The 21,934-nt window shown below is 40.8% G+C and overlaps 3 protein-coding genes across 3 annotated transcripts in view; 2 read left to right on the forward strand and 1 right to left on the reverse strand.

Annotated features, from left to right (window-relative positions):
* Positions 1-1,150: 1,150 nt before the first annotated feature.
* LOC122862157 (tetratricopeptide repeat protein 9A) lies at positions 1,151-6,160 on the reverse strand. The gene is made up of 3 exons (XM_044167453.1): positions 5,222-6,160; positions 4,658-4,840; positions 1,151-2,180 (listed from the first exon to the last, which is right to left on the reverse strand). The coding sequence occupies exons 1-3, from the start codon at positions 5,691-5,693 to the stop codon at positions 2,098-2,100; spliced, it is 738 nt and encodes a 245-aa protein (XP_044023388.1). The 5' UTR covers positions 5,694-6,160; the 3' UTR covers positions 1,151-2,097.
* A 1,241-nt stretch (positions 6,161-7,401) lies between these two features.
* Positions 7,402-11,372, forward strand: med6 (mediator complex subunit 6; the record flags this gene model as incomplete). The annotated part of the gene is made up of 8 exons (XM_044167583.1): positions 7,402-7,501; positions 8,570-8,729; positions 9,061-9,152; positions 9,492-9,574; positions 9,706-9,814; positions 10,047-10,162; positions 10,302-10,329; positions 10,668-11,372. Coding segments are annotated over 8 exons (819 nt in total), but the record flags the coding sequence as incomplete, so codon positions are not given.
* Positions 11,373-12,401: 1,029 nt separating this feature from the next.
* pcnx1 (pecanex 1) overlaps positions 12,402-21,934 on the forward strand; it is a 36,710-nt gene continuing 27,177 nt past the window's right edge. The window contains 6 exon segments of the mRNA XM_044167418.1: positions 12,402-12,890; positions 14,522-14,736; positions 17,004-17,109; positions 18,722-18,758; positions 19,698-19,763; positions 19,862-21,589. Coding sequence (XP_044023353.1) covers positions 12,738-12,890; positions 14,522-14,736; positions 17,004-17,109; positions 18,722-18,758; positions 19,698-19,763; positions 19,862-21,589 — 2,305 coding nt within the window. The 5' untranslated portion in view covers positions 12,402-12,737.

A 21,934-nucleotide genomic window follows, 5' to 3' on the forward strand; every position in this document is an offset into this window, starting at 1 on the left:
TGAATTAATGGGTACAAAAGCAGCTATAATCTATATTTTTATCCTGTTCCCCCTCAGCAGTTCCCCTCTGTGTTTAAGCATCTTTCAGCTCATCTTTCAGCTCATTGTTTGGATTTATTGTTTTGGTTCACTCTCACCACCCTCATAGCGTTGTATGTCGCTTTCCGCTGCAGCAGGCAGCTGTTTTCAGCAACAACAAAAAAAAGCTATGAATCTTCTACTTGCCCAGCACCAAACAGCAGACAGTATTTCCTTTAGGAGTTAGTGGAGACTAGCAACAGTTTGTGCTTCTTATGAATTAGCATTAACGTTAAGACTCTTCTAACTGGATGAAAACAATTTCAATCCACTGCTCAAAAAAAAGGTTTTTATACCGTTTAGCAACTCTGTGTCCTATACAGGAAACTGCCTGGCGGCCATCTTTGTTTGGATTAGGAAACAACTTTGGGAAACAGGTAAAAATATTTTTTATTATGCAGCGGAGAGAATATTTTTTCATCCAGATGGTTAGAAGAGTCTTTGAGGTCTTGTTAAACAACCTTCTGGGTTTTTTAAATATTACCAGGTAAAATGATCTTTCTGAGAAATGCATAGTTACCTTTGTATCTGGAATCTACCTAATGCTAATACATGAGAGGCACAAACTGGGACTACCCAGCACCAAACAGCAGACAGGCAGATAGCAGTTAGCTTAGCTGGTAAACATAGTGAAGCATTTAGCAGCTAAAGATTCTCATATTTCCCTCAGGAGTTAGTAGAGATTGAAAACCGAGCTAAAAGGAGAGTGACTATTGGACTTAAACTCATCAGTTGGCCAGAAACACAACTCCATGTGAATGCTAATGCTGATCTGCGCCTGTTGATGTGTAAAGAGGTAACTAGTTGCTAACAAGTTTACCATTTTAACTGAAATGGTGATAATATCGCAGTGTTGTGTTCACAGCTTGTTTCCGCTGCCCCCGAGTGGCCAAAAAATAATTTATTGCAGGTTTAAAGTATAAAAACTAAATGTATCCTTCCACTTTTAAATAATTGCCTGTGTTAGGCTGCATCAGGATGGTTTTCAATCAACTACATGATACCAACTTATTACCCAAGCCTCACCATGGCAACTACCAAGGTGAAAAGGTATACAATCATTTCAATCAGCTTTGGTTCACTTATTTATTTAAACATATGCTTTCATCAGCATTTCATTCCATAGATCTGTTTTAGCTTATGAGTAACATAGTAGGAAAATTAAAAAATTAAAGGGAAATCCACTGCTGCAGCAAAACAAAAAAGTACTTCAATCAATAGACACATTTATTACACGCATACCTTTACAGTAAACACACAGTATTTGTTGATACAGAAAATGCTGTGAATGAAGTGCTTTGTTTTGGCATTAATCAACACAAATAGCTCACCTCTCCATTATATTCTTTGTGATTTCTATAAAGTAGCATATTTACATTTTGTGATATGTCTCTTAAATTCATACTGCAATTAGCAACCATGTGCTCTTGATGTCCTTGCCTAGCATTTTGAGTTAGAAACCTACTTAGTGAAAGCGCCTCTACTTAAACTACAGATATAATCAAGAGTATAAAAAAATCTTGATCTTTTGTTGTACTATCAAAGTATGGTGACAGAAGTGTAGGTGGTTGTTACTCATTTACTCCATGCCATTCAAAAGACATCTTGTGCGAGGGCACATGCTAAATTCCAGTTACGCTCCCCTGCAGACATGCTGGATTCACTCTATGGACCTCATTGCTCCTGTCTATCACAAGTGTTGGCCTGTATGTGCAATGTTTGGACTGGCAGTGCATCAGTTTGTAATGGTTCAAAAATACTTGGGATGGAGTCATTATAGATAAATTTGGTGGTTTGGAGAAAGAAACTCAGTATCTGGTACAACTTTTCAAAATAAATGCTTCAAGCACACAATGATGAAGTTCAATCACATAACTGGCAACCGGATGCTGTGCAAGGCAAAAGTAAACAAATATCGTTTCACACCAAGACCTCTGTGACTCATGGTGTGTAAGGTCTGGGTGGCACACAGTAGGGCTGAAATTTATGACGGATGAGAAGTCACCAGACAGTGAGTGCTTATGTCGCCTCTTTCTTGTCCCTTTGGGCATTCCGGCGGATCTTCATCTCTGTCAGCTGGATGTAGCGGATGACATTGGTGTCTGGAAAACAAAGACAGGAAAAGGCTGATTTATTTCCTGCTCAGGCAGGAAATGGTGCATCAATATGCTCATAAATCTTCCACCATAACCGAACTCAGCGGTACATGTGACATAGTAAAGTGCAGCTAGTTTTTGGAATAAAAAATTTCGAACTACAGTATGAGTAAACATGTTTTTGTTTCCACCATGCATTTTTTGTTTACCCCTTGTGGTTTTGAAAGGGTCTTACAGGAGCAACACTGGCAAAGAGTTGTTATCAATCAAGTGAACCTAAACATTAACAAAACTGCAGTTATTCTACATTTATATGACAACAGCAACGCACTCAATGCAAAGAGATGAACCATTTGAAAAAAATTAACATTTGAAAATTGATGTCAGTAAGTCCTACTCTATTTCTCTGAATAAACTGAATAGTCTTTCATACATGCACTGTAGTACTACAAGAGACGACATCACAAACATTATTTTTTTAATTAATCAGGGACATTGAGTGAGACTCTCTTAGTTTTGCTGTGTTTTTCATAGCTATGGTTCCCAAAAGTTACAGTTACAGTAGAAGAAGAATCTATAAAACATAAACATAAAAAGTACCCTATGGAGTTTTTGGCCACTGCTATATGGTACAAGCACGCGGACGACGCGATACACATTCCTGCCAATGGTCTCACATTATTCCACAAATCTGCAGGTGGCAGTAACATGCAAAGAAGTGTAGCAATGCTCCAAGAAAGGCAGGGAAGAAGACTGCAGGCTAGTAAACATGGATGTAAATGATGCTGGATTTAAAATATTAAAAAAATCAGCTCTTCCAATGTTTTATGAGGAAAGAAATCCGTCCCTGCCAGCTTGTCTATAGACCTTTTTCACTGAAGACATTTTGACACATCACAGTAGGAAAAGCACACGTGTAAATAATAAAATGAATGATGGCTGAATTCCATTTAGCTGCTTCAGTTTCAGGGTCCTGGTATTGTGCTTGCTGGCTCACTGTCACGTTTGAACACTTGAACAAGGGACACTTGAAAAGAACAACGCCATCGTTATGTTAACACCTGTGCTTTTCCTACTACGACAAGTCAAAATGGCTGCTGTGAAAAAGGCCTTCTATGCGTTCTGTCTTAGCATCTAGCCTTCTAGTTACCAGTTTCTTGCTGCCTGTTATGACCTCTTGTCTGCCTTTTTGGACTTTTCGCCTGCCTGCCTTGCCTTTTGTTCTTTGTCTGTCCTGACTGACCACCTGTTATAAATAAACCCAGCTTTGAACCATCAACACAGTAAACCTGCCAGTCTCTGAGTCGAGCACCTGAATCCTGCACCTGCCTCACTGAGCGTTAACATTCACGTGTTCTAAGATGGTTAACACTACACCCGCACAGGTATGAGATAGGGCTGCAATTGACAATCATAATCATTTTATTTATTTATTTATTTTTATTAAAGCCTCTATGTGTAGAATTCTTATCGGACCACAGAATCTTTCAAATATTCTGATGGCATAAGTTTTTGTTTGAGACAATCCCAATTAAATTTGGTGCAGTCTTGTGTTGCTTTCAGCCAGCTCATCTCACTGTCCCCAGGTCAGATGTGTGGGAATCCACTGAATTGATACCACCGCCAAATTCTACACATTATCGAGTCATCATTTACTTACTTGCCCATTTATATGCCCATGATTTAAACACCCAACACAAGTTACCAGAACCCAGAGTTCTGTAATTATAGCCATACAACAGTGTAAAAATACTCCATTACAAGTAAAGTCCTGCATTAAGTTAATGTACAAAGATATTATCAGCAAAATGTACTTAAATTATCAAAAGTAAAAGTACTCACTATGCAGCAGAATGGCTACTGTTGAAGTTTATTATTATATATTATATTACTGTATTATTATTACTGATGCTTTAATATGTAAGCTGCATTTTAATATTGTAGCTGGTCTAGGTGGAGATCATTTTCACTACTTTATATACTGCTGGGCAGTTTAATCAAACAATGCATCACTTTTTTGTTGACTATAACTATAACTTTAACTATAGCTGTAAATTAATTCAGTGAAGTAAAAGGTACTCTGAAATGTAGTGGGGTAGATGTAGAAAGTGGCAGAAATTGAAAATACTCAAGTAAAGTACAAGTACTTCAAAATTGCACTTAAGTACAGAACTTGAATTAATGTACTGTTACTTTCCACCACTGTCCCAAAACAAGTATTCATAATTGATTAAAAATGCCCGGACATGAGTCACTGGAATCAATTTCTTGGCAATGAACTAATCAGTTCATTGACACAAAGATAGAGACACAAGATCATAGACATGTGATTCCTTTCAACAAACCAAATCAAATAGGGATCTGTGGTCTAATCTGGATATAAATTGGGGAACTTGACATAAAAAAGTTTACAAGGTTCTGACTTATGGTTGTGCATGTTTGTCAAATGGACCATTGAGACGATACTGGAGCTTTGTCCTGACCTGATGGTTCCTGTTTGTGTGACTCCTTCAGGTAGTACAGGGCCTTCTGGAAGTCTCCTAGGTGGTAATAGGCCACACCGGATCGGTACAGAGCTTTGAAGTTCTTTCCTTCCTTGTGAAGCACTTTCAGACAGTATTCCTTCACTCGTTCATAGTTTACCAGCTCCATTTGCAACAGGCAGGCTAGAATGGGAGAAGAGGAAAAGACGGGAGGGGTGAAAAAGTTACTGATAACACTGCATGAGCAAATGTTTGAATTTCATTATACAGCAGAATACTAATGTGTGTCCTGTCAGGCACCAAGATATGATGGATTCTTTGGTTAATTCTTTAATATATAACTAATATGACTGAATTTGCCAAGGGGTGAATAAATACACCATCAATATGAAGTGAATATCAAAAGAAAGTGAGGCAGATAGTGGGGTAATCCTGAAAATGACTCATATGCTTTATGAATCATTCATGAGCTTGGAGTATTCCCACAATCTTTCTCTGTTGAAAAGAGAACAGATAAGGTTGTGAGTGTGTCTGTGTGAAAAGTGTGAGGGAAACGTCTCTTACCGGCCAAGCTGTTGTAACACTCCAGCTCTGCATTCTCCATGGCCCCCTTCTGCTCATCTGTCAGGGTGGACTTGCTGATGGTCGGCAGGAGGGGGGACGGGGGCTTGGAGCTGGTGTCCGGATCCCCCAGCACCCTGCACAGCCCCTTAATCTCCAGCAGAGCGCGGTGATACTTGCCAATCGCCTCTCGGTACTTCTTATCCTTGTAGCACTGGGTGCCTTGGCTCTTGAAGTCCAGCGCCCGTCTCACGACGTCGGCTGGCTCGTTGTGGGATGGCTGTTTCAGCAACGACCCACCATGATGCCTCTGCTGCTGGAGCTGCTGCTGGTATCTGGCATCTTTAGTCCGGCTGCTGCTGCTGTTGGGAGGCTGAGCGCACTGCTGGAGCCTCGGGGAGCCGCCGCCGTTGTCGGTGTGGCTGCCTCTGCCACCCTCCACCCTGCCGTCGTGCCCAGCTTTGATCACACTCATTTTCGACGTTATTTGACTATAGCTGCCCTGACGCCAGGCTGTAAATTAGCTGGGAAATTGAGGCTCCTTCACTGCATCTTCTCGGCCGTCCTCGCGTCTTCGCCTCGCCAGTGTCGCAGCTATGTCTTCTCTGTGCGCAACCCTGCGCGATGCGCGCTCCTCCGTTGTAGCCTGTTCTCGTATTTTTTTCTTCCAACGAGCCGATTGGTCAAAAAAATACAAGGCCAGTGGTCCCATGGGGGTCCTCCAGCAGGAAGAGGAGAGGTTTGATTTCATCATCAGTTTATTTTCAGATCATTTCATTATTAGTTTGCTTGCAAACTGGACACACTTTTATTTATTCCTAGACTGCATTGACAGTGCTTTCTTTGTAGATCATTTTGGTGATGTTTTATTCACAAAGGGAAATTACAATCATGTATTTAGCGAGCCTAATTTGTTCTGAATTGACAAAAGTTTTCAGTGAAATAATAGTTCTGCCTCAATAGACCTCAATATATTTTGTGTTCCTTATCTTGTTGCTTATGTCTTGTATCATTTTGTGTTAATTATAGCCAAATAAAAGACATACAACCCTTTTTGAATTGGTGAGTGTAATTATTAATAGTGACTCGTGTTTATCAGATTTCTCTCTGTTTCTCTGTCCCATCCATGCAAGTTCATTTTGAAATTGCAATATTTCAGCCTCCTTAAACTAAATATCTTACAGTAAGAGGAGCACTTGACGGCTTTGAATATGAACCCCAAGCTTCCATCTAAAAATCCCTTTCAGTCTCTCGCTCTTATCTCAAATTGGAGGAATGCAGTCATCTCTACTCAGATGAATCAGATAAAGATCATCCAGCATGTTGTCTCTCGTCCGAACAGCCTGCAGCCTGCTGTTCTCCCTGACTGCTCGCATTCTGCGCAGCCACTTTGGACAGACTCATGACAGGCTACAGTCCCTAATGACAGACTATGATGTCATTCAAACCGGGTTTTATGCAGGGTAATAGTGTTATGAGCCTCTATAATCAAGGGGGGAGCAGGCAGCTATAGGTGATGAATACGAACGTCCCTTTAGCCCTGACAAAAGAGCCTCTCATTTTCACTGCCACCTTACCAACAGCAGTGCGTGTGTGTGTGTGTGTGTGTGCGTGTGTGTATTCACCATGCTTCAATCCATCTGTCCTGTCACACTCACAGGGCAGTGAACTCAGCTGTCTGGGTGTGTCTCTGGAATTTCAGCTCTCTGGAGCAAATGCTGCTGATAGACAGAAATAAAGACCATGAACCATGAGAGCTATTAAATATGACTGATTGCGTAATTCTCAAACCGATGCTTGTTTGCATTGTCACTCGCCATTAATTGGGATCTAGATATCAGCCCACAGTTGGTGTCAAGAAAGATGCACAAACACTACATATTTCTATCTCCATTCAGTTTAATGGTTTGTATGAAAAGAAAGTGCGGATACAATATTGCCAAAAAAATTGCCATATCATTTACATATCAATTACATATCATTTGATGACATGTTGAATCAGCACGGTCTTGGATTTCTGTGTTTGTTCTGTGTGTAGCCAATGGGGGTAAAAAAGATCAAGATAATAATAAAACTGTAAGATTAAAGAAATTGACAACAGTGTCTCTCTTTTTTACACGTTTTCTCTTTTATTAAAATACATTTACTACACTTTATTCGTGCCCTTTATTTCAATTTAACCAATTGAGACGACGTCATCAAACCACGACCTGAAGTTTAGTGACGACGTGCTCTTTGTGAGACAATTTGTTTACATCATGGCGGCGGCTGCGGATTTCAGAGGTAGCTAATTCGCCGTTTTGTAATTTGTTAGAAAGTTATTTCCATTTTTTTGGAGTGATATTTAATAAATAAACAATTGACGTGTTGTATTTGGACCCTTGAGATACCGTGTAGATTTGCTGTTGGCAAGTTCCACATATAGCGTTATTTGTAGCGCTAGATGCTAACGTTAGCAACGATTAGCATCTCCTCTGCTTTGATTAGCATGCCGGCTAATTTAGCTAATGCTGGCTGGCTGCCATAGTGGTCAGTTTTGTTTTGCAGATTAGCTAATAATATAATATAGGTCACATATAAATTCCAGCAATGTTGCTGGTAGGAGGATTTGAATAACATTATACAAACTTCCGATTCAGTTAACTTTACGGTCACTGACAGCTCCGTTACTGTTAAGCTAAACTAGCTTCTTACAACGGTAAATAACCTTCTGTCACTAGTTTTGTTTGTTAAAATGACTGGTCTTTGGTATTGTGATTACTGCGTAGGCGGATGTAACTGATGGTTAGTAATGGCAGCACTCAAGAGCTGAGCCGTTCCGAGATGTAGGAGGATAAAATTACAATCACTTCTTATTTTAAAAGCACTATCATCTGTAACAGGCTTTATTTATATTGATCTTAATAATAGTATGAAACTGGAATACTTTCACCGAACAACAAAGGAAAGACATTAAGAAATGAACCCAGCAAGATTTGATTTGACTCGATTTTGTTCTGTCATAAGCGACATAACACACTTATCTAAATATCCACAAAACAAAAACAAAAAACTTAAGACCCAACCATATCAAAACCCCTAAAGAAATGGTCGAAATATGTTTGGGGTTTAGCTATTCTGAGATGCTTACTCGGGTCTTACAGCCCTGATGGCAAAGTCCTGATTGACGCTGTTTTTTATTATACTTTTTAATTTTGAATTACATTATAACCTGAGGCTGTGATGATGATGATGTGCATTACATTAGTGCCTGAAAAGCGTTCAGTAAAACCCAATATAATTTTGAACCGCACATGTATCCAATGTACTAGAATTGGTCAGCCCATTAGTTACATTCTGTTCAATTTGCAGACAACCTTCTTGGGATATCCTGGGTGGACAGTGGCTGGGTACCGATTCTTAACCCTGGAAATGTACTGGACTACTTCTCTGAGAGAAGCAACCCCTTCTATGACCGAACCTGTAATAATGAGGTAGTGAAGATGCAGCGGCTTACTCTGGAACATCTGAAGTAAGTTTATCTTACACAGTGCGATTTAGTGGTACTTGGAAAACAGTTACACATACAGAAAAGTAAAGACATTAAAAAATAAAGACATTAAGTGACACATTAAACTAAGAGTGGTATCAGCTCAAAATAGATACTGAATGCATTGTAGGATTTATGCAAATTAATCAATATGTGGAGCTTGTACATAAACAAAACCAAACAAAACACATGTATATTTTAGTTATTAATATTTGTTTTGTTTTAAAGGTCATACATATATTTTCAGTACACAAATTTGTAGTTTTTAGTGACATTTGCAAAACTAAAAGCATTGTTTCTGTCTTATTTTCAGTCAGATGGTGGGAGTGGAGTACATTCTTCTTCATGCTCAGGAGCCAATTCTTTATATAATCCGTAAACAACAGAGGCAGTCACCAACACAAGGTGAGCAGTGTAGAGTCTGCTTGAATTTTCAAATCATTTTTCAAATAATGTGGCATATTGGTCAGTCAGTGTACAGCGTGCATGTATATAACTGTTTAATAACGACGAAACCCTGTCATTATCCAGCTGCATAAAAGTGATCACTGGTAACAAAATACTCATAATACAGCAATCTGAAACAGCTATATTTATTTTATTTAAGTGTCAGTTATTATATTTGTGATGACATGATCTTATACGCATTACTGTCACCAAAAAGTGTTAACACACATAGTCTTGCATTTGAGGCTCTATGTGAGGATCTTACTGCCACTTCTACTGTATGTTTTCATCCTCCAGTGATTCCCATGGCTGACTACTACATCATAGCAGGAGTGGTGTATCAGGCCCCAGACCTGGGAACAGTTATCAGCTCCAGAGCGGTGAGAATTTATAGTATGATCCTGTGAAATACACTTGGAACTGTGTGTTATAAAGGCTGGTGATGGGGGATGTTGATGTGTGGAATTGACAAGAGTTTTATTGTGAGTAACATCAATCACATCTGTTTTAGCTTTCTGCTGTCCATGGAATCCAGTCTGCTTTTGATGAGGCCATGTCATATTGCCGCTATCATCCATCCAAAGGATACTGGTGGCACTTCAAGGACCAGGAGGAAAGAGGTTAGGTTTTGGCAGTTCATTTAAATTTACAGTTTAGACATTTAGGTGGTACTCTTTATTAGCAGTGGAATAGTTCCTGTAACAAGATCACCAATCTTAAAAACAATAAATAGTGAATGCTACAAGAGCCAGAGCTATGGTGCACTGCGATCCCAAAATGTCTATAATAGTAAGTTCAAGTTTAATATGATGACTTTGGCAAAAGCTGATTAACAAAACTCTTTTATTACAGAAAAAGCCAAGCCCAAGTCTAAGAAGAAAGAGGAACCGAGTTCACTGTTTCAGAGGCACCGTGTTGACACGCTCCTTTTGGACCTCAGGTCCAAGTTTCCACCAACATTCTACCAGGTACATGTTACACTGACTCAAAACAGTTATTCATGTTAAATCTTCTCAGTCTTTTCATTAGAAATGTCCTATAATAAAAATAATTTCATATTAATGTGATTTGATACAAGTTATATTGTTTTTCTTTCCGCAATTTCAGCCTAAGCCTGGTGAGAAGCCTATTCCAGGTATGATCTTGATCATAGTTATAGTTACATTATATTAATATCCTAAAGTTACATAATAAGTATTGTCAGTCTGTGGACATCAGTGCTTAACATTGAAAGAGCTGTAAATGAGGTTATGTTCATTCCTTCCAATTATGTCTGTCTATGGTTTTGCATTTTTATTTTTCATTTGTGGAATTAATACACTATTGTAATATTGTCTTTACATTCAGAAATTTTTGATTTGACATCTAAATGTCTAAGTAGAATGGTGTTCAGATTTTGATGATGATGTGATAATAACCCAATATCCACAAAATCCATGAGTTTTCCTCTAATTGCATGCTCTTCTATTGCAGTTGAGGTTAAGAAAGAGCCTGAAGCCCCCACAGAAGCCGTAAAACAAGAGGAGAGGGAACCAGCCACAAAGTCCTCCGCCCCAGCTCCGCCAAGCAAACCGCCTCCTGAGAAGAGAGCAAGGCTACAGTGACATTCTTCTCACATTCTGGGAAGATGGAGCAAGGAAATGTGATGTCTTACAGCACTAACTGAAAGAACAGCTTGGGAGTATTTTTGTTCCAAAATTGCAAGATTGTCTGCCACTCAACTCATTTGATCAGTTTACAGGATGCTAAGAATGAACTGGCACAAAAAGTGTCAGTTGCTTGTCTCAGTGCCAGGACTACTTTTACACTGTAACCTTAGTCTTGTACACGTGATAGGTTTGGCATCATGGACATTTCAGGCAGCTGTACTACGAACAGAGGTTAACCGCTTGATGTCAGCAGGCATTTAGCAGTATTTGCTAAGGATGAGGTTTTTTGATGATAAGCTGAGCTCAGCATCAGTGTCGGTTTACTGTTGACATCAGTATAATATTTGTGTTGTAGTGACTTCAGAGGACAGGGGGATGTGTCATGATGCAATATCTCATCTGAAAAGCAAAAGGCATCTTGACTTGAGCACCTCTGTTTTGTTTTGTTTTTTTGTTTTTTTAAGGAATACTGTGCTTTTGTGTTTTTGTATTAAAATGTATCCTTATGTGTTTGATTGTTGACAAGTAATAGTGTCGAGTTTTGCTTGATCAGAGTTTTTCCTCATGATCTGAACAAAATATATTTGTAGCTGACTCATGATCAACAACTCATAACGCAAAGCATTTATATCAGAGCTGAAGTTTATTCACCCTTAGGTGCTTTACTGCACTCATCAAACATGATGGTCTTCAGTGGTGGAAAGTACATTTGCTCAGGTACAGTAGTTTAATCAAAACTAGGGGTACTTGTACTTTACCTGAGTAATTCCATTTTATGTTCCTTTATACTTCTACTTCACTACATTTCTGGTTAATTTACAGATCAGTATTTTTCATTCAAAAGCATATGATAAGCTTATAAAACACAATGTATTGTTAAAAAACAAAAAACAACCCTTATTGTGAACCCTTACAAAAAAGTGTCTAGGGCCCCTTGTCACATTCTAAACTTTCCAGATGGTTCAGAAGGTACAAAAACATAAAAACTAATTTTGTAGCAGAACCTTTTTTTTTTTTTTTTACTGTTATTCTTTCATACCACATTAACTCACAGACACCTTTGGAGGGGGCCAACCCTTAGGTTGGGAACCACTGGATTAAACTACCAAAACTGAATATAAAAAGTAATTAGGGCTCCACCTCAACCTACATCTGCAACAGTAAAACAGCATAATAATGAAATATATATGAGAATATATCAGTCACAGGGGCCATTTTTCTGCAGAATGAGTATTTTTTATACTTCTGTACTTAAGTAGGTTTTTGGATGCAGGACTTTTGCATAAGTATTTTTCAATTGTTGTATTGGTGCTTTTACTTACGAACCTGAGTGCTTCCACCACCGGTGGTCTTTGTTTCTTTTTTAAACTAAGGGGATACATTGAGCAGCAAATGAGTTTTAAAATTAGTGTGAGCAGCAGGTGTCGCCATTTGGTCATATTTGGTTCGAGCTCCTAATTGCCTAATGCGTTTTATTTCATGCATTTGTGCTCTCTGCCGTCACTGCGTTGAGTCAAGTTCAGGTCACTCAGGAAATTTTCACCAAGGTGAAAAAGCGGACAACAAAAAGGGTGAAAGCACAAAGCAAATGCTGCATATTCTTTTTACGTATTTAGTGTGGACAGTAGCTGCTTCCATGGCTGCTACGTACCGATGCCACGAAGAAGAAGTTTCTCGCAGGGCGTGGTGGGATAGGAGTCTCCTCTGTGGAGGACTGGAAACAGTGCCCCAGCTGGCTGGCTAGCAGCAAAGAAGATGGCTGCAGAGGGGATTCTCGGGCCAGTGTCTGAAAACATAGCACCGTTTGTCATGTTCAACGACGACTAGCCAGAGTGTCACCCCGGTTGTTCCGTTGGTTAGTTCCGCTCGGATTCGTCGGAGGGGATAACACAACATGGGGTCGCAGACTCTACAGATCCTGAGGCAGGGGGTCTGGGCTTCAGTCACAGGCGGATGGTACTACGACCCCGATCAAAATACATTCGTCAACGCTGTACATCTCTACATCTGGCTGTTTCTGCTATGTTTCCCCTTCACGCTTTACATGGTGAGCGGTGTTGCTTTTTAACCCCTTTATAGTCCCTGTATAGTCCCTTTATTTATGTTTTGTCTTGACTGTTGACAACGTAAGTTACCAAACCAAGTGTCCGTTATGTTAGCAGCCACAGGATACCAACGGTCGGTCTCAGTCTATTATCTGGAGCGGAGACAATGTAACGTGTCATTAAACTAACGAAACGTCGCGGAATATTTACACTGTAGTGAAAATATTTTATAAAACCACAAGGTTGTCGGAATTATGAGAAGATTAACCTTATTTAGATAACAACATTGACAAAATAATCTTTAAATGGCTGCCCCCCTTAAGTGTAGCATCCACCAACTAGATTGGACCAGAATGCTCTTTTGTTTAAATTCTGTGTTTATCAAAGTGATCCGTTAGGATATTAACAGTCGATTACTCTGTGTCAGGCTGTAATCAGTGAATTTAATTTCCCCCACCCACCTCCCTTATCTAGTTGTTTTCCTCCTGTCGGTAGTGATTTGCGGTATCACCAGTTTTCAGAAGCTACCAGCTGTGACTGCAAGAGCACAGCTGACAAGGATGTAACAGTAATCTGACATTTTAATGTCCAAGAAACAGACCCGATTGACTGGCTGCTATTTGCTCAGTTTATTTGTCACAAGAGGTCTTTGTTTGTCTGATTGTTTTCTAAAGACATTGCTTTGTGTTTACTTTTGCACAGTGATAGCTTGCCCTCTAAACTGTCCAAAATGACTTGACACATCAGTATAAGTTATAGTCCACTTGTGCATGTTATTTATGGGTTGTTTGTGAAATAATTATACTTCATCAAACTGTGAATCCTGATAGAGAAATGTCAGTGAGTCATAGTGTTTTTCACATACATCTCTACAAATGTGCTAAAGTCAGGAAATGGCTGTTTGCTAAGCATACTAACGTCTATATCGAGAAGCTGATATTTCAAATCGGTTTGTGGTTTCCGTTCTATTCCTGGAGTGGAAATACGCTGGTCAGCTCTGTGGTTTATATTGAGCCACAGGTTTGAGTGGTGCTGCTGTTTGTACTAACTGCAAACAGATGCAGCGGGATATCTCAAGGACAGCAGAGACGCAGAAGATGGAGCTCAGACACCATGTGGTAAACATACAGGTGCTGGGTGATGACCTCCTTCCTTGGCAGCTTCCCTGTTAAGAGACATTAAAATGATAATTGAATGCAGTTGTTTTTAAAATGCTGCCGGTGTGCGTCATAAATAATTGGCACAATGGGTGCAATAATGCATTTCATTTTTCTTTCAGCTGTGTTTAGAGGAGCTAACATCAGCAAGACATTATTAAACTGCCTACCTACCTTAACAGTGAGAGCTTTTTAAAAATGCATTTCTGCCATTTACTTTTTTAAACATATCTTTATGGTTATAGTTATTTACAAGAAGAACAAAATAATCCAACGTTGGCAATTATAATAATATGACATTACAATATCACTCCTTGGCCCTTGAGATAAAGAAAGAAAAGAAACATAAAATGCAGCAGGAAGGAAAAAAGAGTGCAGAACTTATGCTTCTGCGAGTACAGTCAGCATCATCCTGTTCCCTCTACAATATCAGATACCCGATATAAATTAACTTCTGCTTCTTTCTCTAATCCCAGGCCCTGCAGCCAACCATGGTGATAGTGGGAATCTACTGTGGTGTGATTGCTGCCATGTTCCTGCTGCTGAAGACGGTGAATTACCGTCTCCACCATGCCCTGGATGAGGGGGAGGTGGTGGAGCACCAGGCCAAGGAGAGTCAGGGCACCAGAGGTGGCACCGAGGGGGCTAATGATGGCGGTGTCACTCGTCAGGAGGACAGCAATGGCCCGGGGTAAATTCATGTCTTAAACAGCCCAATGGTGGATTCGATATCTGGAGATGTAGGACAAAGACGCTCCATGAGTGTGACTAAGCTGCTTAGATGATGAGGCAGACAAAGTATTCTGATAAGGCTGTGTAGGAGTATTGTGTATTAGGTAGGAGACGTCATGGTTCCTGATCAGTGATGGTGAGGAGTCACATGAAGTGTGGTTGTGAAGTGAGTCGTGTCATTTAAAGGTGATGTAATCTGGAGTTGTCTATTGGAGTTGGGGTCAGAGGTCTTCGAGTGGTGAGAAGACAAAGGCTGCTACAAGGAGCATCAATATATGGCTTTAAAGGCTTCCAGACAGGGCAAGCTGTAACAGCAGCAGTGATGGGGAAGTAACTAGTAAGACTTATTTTTACTACTTTATTGGGTAGAGAGACATGCAACAGATGTTTTAGGCTGAGTTCAAATTATTAGATACACACCATGCAAGCTGAACCACCAGGGCACCCTGGGAAAATTTATTTTGAAAGTAATCAATTATTTTCTTGAATTACTTGTTATTTATTGAATTTGTCCACACTATGGCTTGTGCTGAGAAGTGTGTTGTTGAGCTTTGTTTTAAAATGCACTGTGAGATTATTGCTTGGTTTGTATCTTCCAATCCTAACAAAGGATTGGAATGCATTTCCTTCCTGATAAAACATTTTCAAAGCCAATTTTTTTTTTTTTAAACTGCAGTGTTTACATTCATGTTTATTTGTTAGCAGCCATTCTCCCCCACCATTTTGGTGTGTTACTACCACCTGTGGCCCGGTGATATACTGTAGTGCGAAACCGTTTGGCAGGCACGTGTGTTGCGTCACACACATACTTGTGCGCAAGGACAAACAAAACAGGGGCCCACTCACAAACATCCCTCCAGAGCGCAACTAGTGGTCAAAAACTCTACAGAGTACGCGGCTTGTAAGCATGCTCTTTACCCAATATACTGCTGGTTTTTCATTTATTCTCACTTTTTTATGTTCTGCTTTGCTGCCATCGTGCATGATATGCAGAACCTTATATTGTTAGTGTTAATTGTATTGTAAAACTTGTTATACCTCTTATGACACACATTCCTTAGTAGAGTATATGACCTGAATAGATTTTGCAGCACCTTACTGCATAAAGTAATATCTAGATTTGGGAAAAACATTTTTTTCATAAAACCACTGATTATCCTCAAAGCACAAAGAGACAGAGTTCAATATGCAACCCATATGTTTTTAAAGCCAAGTATGTTGACAGTGAAATATGTGCTAATTAATGCTTTAATTAGGGTTATTAGTATTGGACTTTGTGAGTGAAACAATATGAAAGAACAACTAATAATGAATCACACATTACATCATTTCATCAGTTACCATTAAGTAATGCTGTAACATATTAAAAAGTACTAAATAATGTTTTAGCCCCACTCTGAATGCCAGGCTTTAGTCTTTTTTTTTTTCCTTTCTTTTTTTTTAATGAAGAGGTTTAGCTCTCATTCAGAAGGAACAAAAGCAAGTGAGGTTCCAGCTTTTTACTGCCCATGACTCAAAGAAGTGACTCATATTCACATTCCAGAGAGAGTGCTCAGCAGTACGCTGAGAGAGGGGAAAGGCAACAAGAAGAATGAGAGCTCTCGACCACAGGGGCAGTCGCAGCTTTGCCCACACATCTGTAGTTACATTCCAGGTTGTTTCAGTTTACAGTAGAGCCCTGCTGAATTTGATTATGGTGTTTTTGCACCACTTCCCACTCATTTTCCCCTGACTGGTCCTTTTTCCAGTCTCTGTTCATCCGTTCTACGTGCTATAGTTCATTACTTGGAGTGTTTGTGTTGTGGTTTGACCCGTTATGAAACATTTTTGGCATATGGAAATGATTTATAGACAATCCCTGGCAAGTTGTTTGTTTCGACATACCAACTGGTTAAACAAGCACGTCCGGGCTAAATATAGCCCCGGAAAAAAATCTACATGGATGCTTTCATCTGTTTTTGCTCCTTCAGTTGATTTTCAAAACCCATATAAAGGATGTAAAATACAGGCCTGTTTAATTAAGTTACATGACTTGTTTTCCCCTAAATTGAGTCAGGTGATTGAAGGGAAGGACATAAATGACATATAACAGAGCCTACTGTACACATCATCTGAACAAGATGAATGGCACCTTTTACTCTGTACCATCCATTCATATTTAAGGGAGGGAGTGCACTGCCTTTGCTGGAACTACAAGTGTATGCATGTGTTTGTGTGTCCGTACAGGGACCCTGGAGGGGGTATCGAAATGGCAGACTTCATCAGGCAAGAGACTCCGCCAGTGGACTGCAGTTCCAGGAACTCCTATATTGGGATGGAGTCTAACCAGCAGGTAAGTAGAGCACTGGTCTGCTGCATACTGCATATGGTACTGGGCTGAATATAAGATGACCCTGATTACCAGACCCACCCCTCTCCTCTTTCTTTTTAGGGAAGAGAAGGCAAATATACATAAATGTAATATAAGTAATCTTATTTTTAAAACATTCCATTCCATTTACCATCCCAAAAGGAATCATCATTAGCAACAAGTTCATTAGTGTATTAACCAACCATCATCTGTACTACTCTACACAAGAAGAGTCAGAGAAAGAGTCAAGTGCTAATGTACTGTTTTAGTTTACTGTCAAACAGTATATCTTGTCTGCACTGGAAGTGAGGTCCTGCAATTTATGGCTTGCACCAAGTGAGTCTGTATACGAAATTACTCCCTATTTAATATACAGTGTAGAAATTATTAATTAATCTATTAGTTACTAACCAGAAAATGTATTTTTAACAATGTAAGACTAAATGATTAATCAAAACACTATAAACATAATCAACAGATTTATTATATATATATATATATAGTGTGCTATATTTACTGTCTGCCATTTTATTAGATTTTCCAAATTTCCAAGTGTCAAATTAATGCACTATATAAAGGTGCCTAGTATTATAGAGAGTAATGAATGTGAGCGAGGGAGGGATTTATGACACAACCTAACTGTCTTTTGACATACTATATCAGCACCAATTAAGCAAAGCAAACATGTGATATACTTTGTGATTGAAACATATAGTATTCTAGTGTCTTGTTTTAACGGAAACTGAGTCCGAAAGTTGTGATTTAGTTTCAGACGTTGTATGTACGTACTATTGTGTAAATTAATGTGTGTTTGCTTTTGAAGAAAATTGTCTACATGTCACTCCATCTGAATTATCCAAAACCTTCACTTGTTGAAACCACCAGTTTATTCATAAAATTGTTCTGTAAATGACTACTTGTGTTACAAGTGATAAATGATCTACCGCTACACACTAGGGAACAATCTTTAATCTTCCCACAAACAAGCATCATCTGCTGAGTCCTGACAGCTTTTAAACCTTCTCCCATTTTAGTGCAACATGTACTGTGCTTACTGTAACCCATACAATGCAATAGCTAAGACAAACCTAAGGAGTAAAAGTCCAAGTTTAAAATTGACTTTTGTTATTGCTGGACTAGAGGAAGCTCCTGTGTGCACAGTTTGTGTGCACGTGTGTGTAGAGGGGTGTTTTCATTAAGTATGATCCTCACATAGCTTGCTGTCAGCAGATATCTTCTTTAATATTCAAAGTTTTTTAGCTGTTTAATTCTGTGAGATATATTTAACCTCTGAATCCCAATGGGTACTGTGTTCTACGTCTTTGTACTGCGTGTCCTTGAGTCGCTAATCAACCAGCATGTTCTGCTCAGCTGCTGTGTACTGAGCAGGAAGGGAAGCCAAAACTTTTCTCTGTGATGTGAAGAGGCGCCGGTTGTTTGTAATACACAAATAGTGTCTTCCTTTGGATGTTGTATTCTCTAATGATCACACGCCTTGTCAGTTTGCCTTTATGATCCAGAAATTTGCTTTTCATAGCCTGACCATCTTTTCAAAAGGTAAATGGCTTGACTTATCTTTTTATTCAAATTTCAGATTGCATCCACCCATGGACGGGCAACAGTAGCCAAAGGTAACTACGACTACCTTGTCATATATTCTAAACTTATTTGCCATATCCTTGTTCTCTGTGCCTATTTAGCTCCGTTTATTTTAAAGTGATAAGAGCTAACTTGTTGCAAGCACATTGCACTTCTGTTTTGGTTTTACAATCTTCTTTGCGACCCTCTGATGCATTTTCTGTATGCGGGATCACCACACCCCCGACCATGATCACACCAGCTGCCCAGGAAATGTAGTCTGACTCAGCATTACTGTGACCTCAACAGTCACACCAAGATGAAGCAGCTTTAGACAGGCACTGCTGATTTTGAACAAAAAAGTAATACACTGTAAGACCCAGCATGGGAGTCATTCTTTATTGGAATATTGAGAAGAAGACAATAAACAAACTTGTAGCTTTGCTTTGGGTCCATTGTACTGAGTGATAGAGTGAGGCGACTGCGTCGTCTGAATAATTCAGTGAGCCTGTTCGATGCCATTCTAATTAGCTGGCAGTTTGTGATGACAGGAAATGGTCTGAAGTGGGACAAGGGCTCTGCTGGGGTTTAGCGTTTTATTTCTCTTCCCTTCAAGGATTACATCCACTCAGACTGCCCATCACAAACTCCCAGGAAGTATGACCAAGTAAAACTTGCAGGATTTGAGAAACAGTGATCGCAAAGAATGTCTTTCTAAACAGTTACATCTTTGTTCAAGGGTAATCTTGTACTGTACAGCCATCAGGTAATCTATTCAGAATAGCTTATATCTCCATTATATTTGGCTGTTCCAGGTATACAACTTCGAGCACCTCTCAGATGTAGTGATTCTGAGAAGAAGGCAGGGGTATCTATGTCTTTATCCTCTGTGGAGGCCAGTTATGTGTGGATGCCCAGGGTTAGTGGTTGTGAATGTATTAATAATTGATTAAACATGTCATCTCTTAATTGCTTTCTTCCTATCTTTGCAGGAGATGTGGGAAAGACTTCAGATGACATCAGTTTGACTCTTGTTGAGAGCTGCAGCCATGATCATGGTAAACATGCACAGCATTCACATACAAACAAACATCTTTCTCATATCATGCTGTGACAAGCACCGTCCTTAATACTTATTTTCTTTGTTTCCATTTAGATCTCCTATCAGACACAAAGATGTACTGCCTTGTTCCCAATGACTCCTTCGCCTCCTTGCAGCCGTCAACCTCCTTGTGTCCTTCAGAGCTGTCCAGGGAGCCTGCTGATCTCTGTAACTCTGCTGCTTATCACTTCAGCCTGTCACACTCCTCCTGTGACACAGAGGTGACCACTCACGCAACCATGCAATCTCAGACCTTTAGGAAGGAGCTCCGATCTCGGGGCCTGCCCCGGACCTCTAGCTCAGCGGGTTCTGCTTTCCCTGACCCGTGTCTACCAGACTTTGCTCTGTACCCTCCACCCAGGAGAGGTGGCCTTGACCCTGTGTGTGAGCTGGAGACTGCCAGACCACACCAGCCAGGGCTGTGTGGCAGAGAGGGGGCCGAGCGGCTGTACCAGCAGGACCAAGCTGTGCCCTCCACCTCGGGAATAGAGTGTTATAGGCACAAAGAACAACGCAAAGTAGCCCGCTCAGTCTCCAGGGAGGCAGGGGAAGGTAGCTCAGGACTGTACCAGGTGGAAGTGGGTGGTGGGGGGAAAGGCTCTGGTGGAGGAGGAAAGTCCCAGGGAGGGGAACGCAGTGCTGATAGCCTGAGGAGCCTGAGTACTCGCAGTAGTGGCTCCACTGAGAGCTACTGCAGTGGCACAGACAGGGACACCAACAGCACTGTCAGCAGCTTTCACAGTGAACAGACTAGCTCTACACATGTGGAGAGCCTGCTCTCACTTTCAGGGGATGAACGCGTACGGGACAGAGGAGATGCTGTATCTGCTCCTACAGACGGCAGGACTTCTAGCCTCGTCAGTATTAGCTCTCGAGGTCTCAGCAACCTTCCCTCCAGGGAGGCAAATAAAAACCCTCATGCCAATGAGCTGACTGCTAAACAACCTGCTGACACACCACCCTCTGCAACCCAAGAGCTGGTAGAACCTGGCAGGTGCCAGGAAGAGCCTGGCATCAGGACCAGTGCTGATGGCTCAACAAGTGTAGCTGCCATGGAGCAGGAGCGGGTGAAAGATGACATTCAACCAAAGTCAGCCAACATTGTTCAGAGGACTTCTTCTCTGTCAACAGGGCGCAGTGGACGCCGGCGGACCGGCAAAAAAAGGGCAAGCAGCTTTGATGCCAGCCGTCACCGGGACTACATGTCTTTGCGTGGTATGGCCAAGCCTTGTAGTGCTGTGTTTACTGGGGGTGGAGAGGAGGACTCCAGCGATCAGAGTGAACTTAGCTGTGCCTCCAGTCTCCACTCCACCCACCACCTAAGCACTGACAGCTCATGTAGCACCACCTCCCGCTCCTGCCACTCACCAGAGGGCTACTACAGGGCCCTGAAAGCCAAGCACATTGCAGCCAATGCAGCCTCCTCCTCCACAGTAAAAGCTGCGGCAGGATCTGAGACAGGAGTGCGAACCGGAGGGAAGCGGCGCACCTCCCGCCGTACCCCCAGCACAGGCAGTGCCAAAACGCATGCCAGAGTGTTGAGTTTGGACAGTGGTACGGCTGCCTGCCTTAATGATCCCAGCCGCCTAGGAGCTCCAGCTGGGCCTCGGCCCCTTACCACCTCCAAGTCTGACCTGGAAGCCAAAGAAGGGGAAGTCCTGGATGCTGCATCCCTGCTGGGTCGGGCCTCCCAGCTGGAGTCAGTGACCCGCTCCAGAAACAGTCTGCCCAACCAGGCAGCTTTCACTGAGCCTCAGGATGCCACTGCTGCTGCCCTGCGGGGTATGTACCACACGCAGTGCTCTAACATACTGTACACATTGCATTCTGTCTGGTTTACTACTAGTGTTTGATGACTAGTCCCCATTTTATGTTGTCAGTATAATTGCACAAGAAATGTTGTGTTTAACCGTATCTACATTTAACTGTACTGATTACTCCACGTTTTTAGACATGCACTCTATTTTGTGAATTATCAGCAGAACTGTATTATACTGATATGGTCCCAGACAGAATATAGGCACCATTTGAATCTGCTTTTGTTATTTTTGCTTGCTTGGCAGATTTGGATTGTGTAAGTGATAACTGAATGATGCTTTGGATGTGGATTGAACATACTTTGACTGG

The sequence above is a fragment of the Siniperca chuatsi genome, linkage group LG15, assembly GCF_020085105.1.
Source record: "Siniperca chuatsi isolate FFG_IHB_CAS linkage group LG15, ASM2008510v1, whole genome shotgun sequence".
Classification (NCBI taxonomy): domain Eukaryota; kingdom Metazoa; phylum Chordata; class Actinopteri; order Centrarchiformes; family Sinipercidae; genus Siniperca; species Siniperca chuatsi.

Bases quoted from the DNA above. Each gene is read 5' to 3' on its own strand.
- LOC122862157 (XM_044167453.1), bottom strand. From the start codon at position 5,693: ATGAGTGTGATCAAAGCTGGGCACGACGGCAGGGTGGAGGGTGGCAGA. The intron at 4,841-5,221 runs GTAAGAGACGTT...CTCCCATTCTAG, and splicing joins GTGTTACAACAGCTTGGCCG to CCTGCCTGTTGCAAATGGAG. The intron at 2,181-4,657 runs GTCAGGACAAAG...TTTGTTTTCCAG, and splicing joins ACACAAACAGGAACCATCAG to ACACCAATGTCATCCGCTAC.